This window comes from Microtus ochrogaster, chromosome 19 (genome assembly GCF_000317375.1).
Source record: "Microtus ochrogaster isolate Prairie Vole_2 chromosome 19, MicOch1.0, whole genome shotgun sequence".
Classification (NCBI taxonomy): Eukaryota; Metazoa; Chordata; class Mammalia; order Rodentia; family Cricetidae; genus Microtus; species Microtus ochrogaster.
Window position 1 is genome coordinate 292,043 of NC_022021.1, and position 2,929 is coordinate 294,971.

Sequence of the window (2,929 nt, forward strand, 5' to 3'; positions counted from 1 at the left end):
CTGAGCCCTATATGTTCCTGTCTGTCTTCTGAGCCCTATGTGTTCCGTTCTGTTTTCTGAGCCCTATATGTTCCTGTCTGTATTCTGAGCCCTATGTGTTCCGCTGTCTGATGGCATTCTGTACTAGTCTATCTCACTTGCTAGCCACATTACATTGACTTTCAGTTTCTCGACTGCTTTGTAATCCTTCACGTCCTGATACATTTCGTTGGTTGTCCCATCTGTATGGAGCATTTCCTTATGAAACATCACTGATTTAACTCAGTCATTGCTACCTCAGGGAGTCGAGTCAGACCTCAGAGATGCAGTCCCTGTTCACTGTTAGTTTCCTAGTACCCTCTTGTTTTTGTTATGTTTCTGATATTCATAATTAGTGACTTTACTGTGAGAAGTCAATTTAAAATTATGTTCTCCAAAGAAAAGTTGAAGGACAACAGTTGTTGGTAGCACACAAATTATCATTGTTGTTTAATCCGATAGGAAAGTTTTGTATTCCATATTCTTAATTTTTCGTGTTTATTGGTAAAATTAAGCATCTTTCCATGTGCTTAAGAATTACTTATTTCTGTTTCTTTTGTTGTGAAACGACTTCTATATTCTTATTTATTTATTTACTTATTTACATACCACTCCCAGTTCCCCCCCTCCTCTCTTCCCTTCCTCCCCACCCCATCCATCCACTCCTCCCTCCTAGGCTGACAAGGTATCTCTCCATAGAGAATGGGCTCCACAAAGTCACTTCATGCATTAGGGTTAGATCCTGGTCCCACTGCCAGTGACTCCACATACTGCCCAAGCCACACCATTGTCGCCTGCTTTCAGGGGGCTTAGTTTGGTCCTAAGTAGGTACCCCAGTTGTCAGTGAGCTCCCACTAGCTCGGGTCAGCTGCTTCTGTGGATTTCCCCACTGTGGTCTTGACGCTCCTTCTTTTCTTCAGTGGTACTCTGGTAGCTCAGCCCAGTGGTTAGTTGTGGATCTCTGCATCTGCTTTCATCTCTTTCTGGAAGAGGGTTCTAGCTTCTCTTCAGTTGTGGACTGCAAACTGGTTATCCTTTGCTTTATGTTTGATATCCACTTATGAGTAAGTACAGTAATGTTTGTCTTTCTGGTTCTGGGTTAACTTATTCAGAATGTTTTTTTTTTTTCTAGTTCTATCCATTTGCCTGCAAATTTCAAGATGTCTTTTTTTTTCTTATTACTGCTGAATAGTGCTCCATTGTGTAAATGAACTACATTTTCTTTATCTGCTCTTTGACCGATGAGCATCTAGGTTGTTTCCAGGTTCTGGTTGGCTATTACAATAAAACTGCTATGAACCTGGTTGAGCCAATATTCTTGTGTTGTGCGTGTGCCTCCTTTGGGTATATGCCCAAAAATTGTGTTGCTGGGTCTTGAGGTAGATTGATGTTGTCCTCTTGTTTAGTGGTTACTGCCTTTTAAGCTACAGCTATCCTAGTCAGCAACTGCAACAAGAGCCGCAGCCTGAGGAAATTCCCAGTCTAGGCTTATTGGTAAGCACCAGGCCGATGAGTGACTTGTCTTCAAAGGGGTGATTAATATTCCTGAGGATAACACCAGAGATTGTCTTTTGACCACTCATTACTCCTTCTCCATTGACTTAAAATTGTAAAATGCAAATGAAAAATACACAATGCTATTAATATATTAAGAAAATATGTATGGGGCTGAACTGAAGACTTGGCTCATCAGTTAAAAAGCACTGTTGCTCTAGCAGAGGACCTGGATTTGATTCCCAGCACTCACATGGCGGTTCACTACTCTGTGACTCCTGTCCCAATGGCTCCGATCCCTCTACTGACCTCACATTGTGCAGAGACACACATGCAGACAAGACATTCAGATACATAAGAATAATAAGATTTAAAAAAAAAAGAAAGAAAAATGCCTGCTGGCCTTATTTGTCAATATATTTTATAAGCTTTTATTTTATAAATTTTGTTTTAACAATAAAATATTGTATATACAAAGTTTCTCCCTGTCTTTTTCTTTTATTTTGAGGCTGGACTCAAATTCAGAATTACTTTGCCTCTGCCTTCCAGGTTGTTAATTGGCTTTTTAAAGGTGTTTGAGTTGAGGGCCAGAGATGCACCTCAGTGGTAGTGCCTTGCTTAGCTTGTGTGCGACCATCACTTGGATACTCATGAAACATGGAAAGTTATTTCATTTGATATCCTCTCTCTCTCGAGATTTGGTAGTTGGTATCAATATTATGCCTGAGATAAAAGACATTTGACAACTTTTATTTTTCTACTGTGCTCTAGAGCAGTTTAATATCAGCAATGCACCGTTTTTGCAAATGTTTAATTGGCGGTATAATTCTGACTCAAGAGCTTTCATTATAGCATGATGGAGGGGATAGAATCTTAATTTTACTTAATAAGTTGAGTTCTAAAACTTTGTATATTTTCTTGAACAGGTATGTTCAAAGGAATTCAATGTTTTTGAGAAAACAGGTGAGATCAATTTAAATATGACTTTATTTTTACTAAGTACTACTGATTATTTCTGATGCATCTTGAGCTTGAAATAAATCCTCACTCATTTTTATCTAATATCTCAAACCACTGACTCTCTCTTTCGAAACTTACTCTCTAATATTGCACTACCAATAATTTTTTAAAAGTTTTTTAAGAGCCATACCTTGTTTAAAAATAGGTATCTGACAAACCTCAGATACACTAAATTTGAAGAGGAATAATATCATTTCAAAATCCCTCATCTATGCTTGTATTCTGAAGTGTTTTTTTTTTTTACATTACGCTCCGGGTATTTCAGATTTATAGTAAGGTCTTTGATACATTTTAAATTGAGTTGTTTAAGCCGGGCGATGGTGGCGCATGCCTTTAATCCCAGCACTCGGGAGGAGGCAGGCGGATCTCTGTGAGTTCGAGGCCAGCCTGGTCTACA

At 38.8% G+C, this 2,929-nt stretch overlaps 1 protein-coding gene across 5 annotated transcripts in view; it reads left to right on the top strand.

Moving 5' to 3' along the window:
• Bdp1 (B double prime 1, subunit of RNA polymerase III transcription initiation factor IIIB) overlaps nt 1-2,929 on the top strand; it is a 92,682-nt gene that overhangs the window by 81,896 nt on the left and 7,857 nt on the right. For all 5 annotated transcript variants that reach the window (XM_013349674.2, XM_013349675.2, XM_026783697.1 and 2 more), the window contains one exon: nt 2,439-2,475. In XM_013349674.2, coding sequence (XP_013205128.1) covers nt 2,439-2,475 — 37 coding nt within the window. The remainder of the gene's footprint in view (nt 1-2,438; nt 2,476-2,929) is intronic.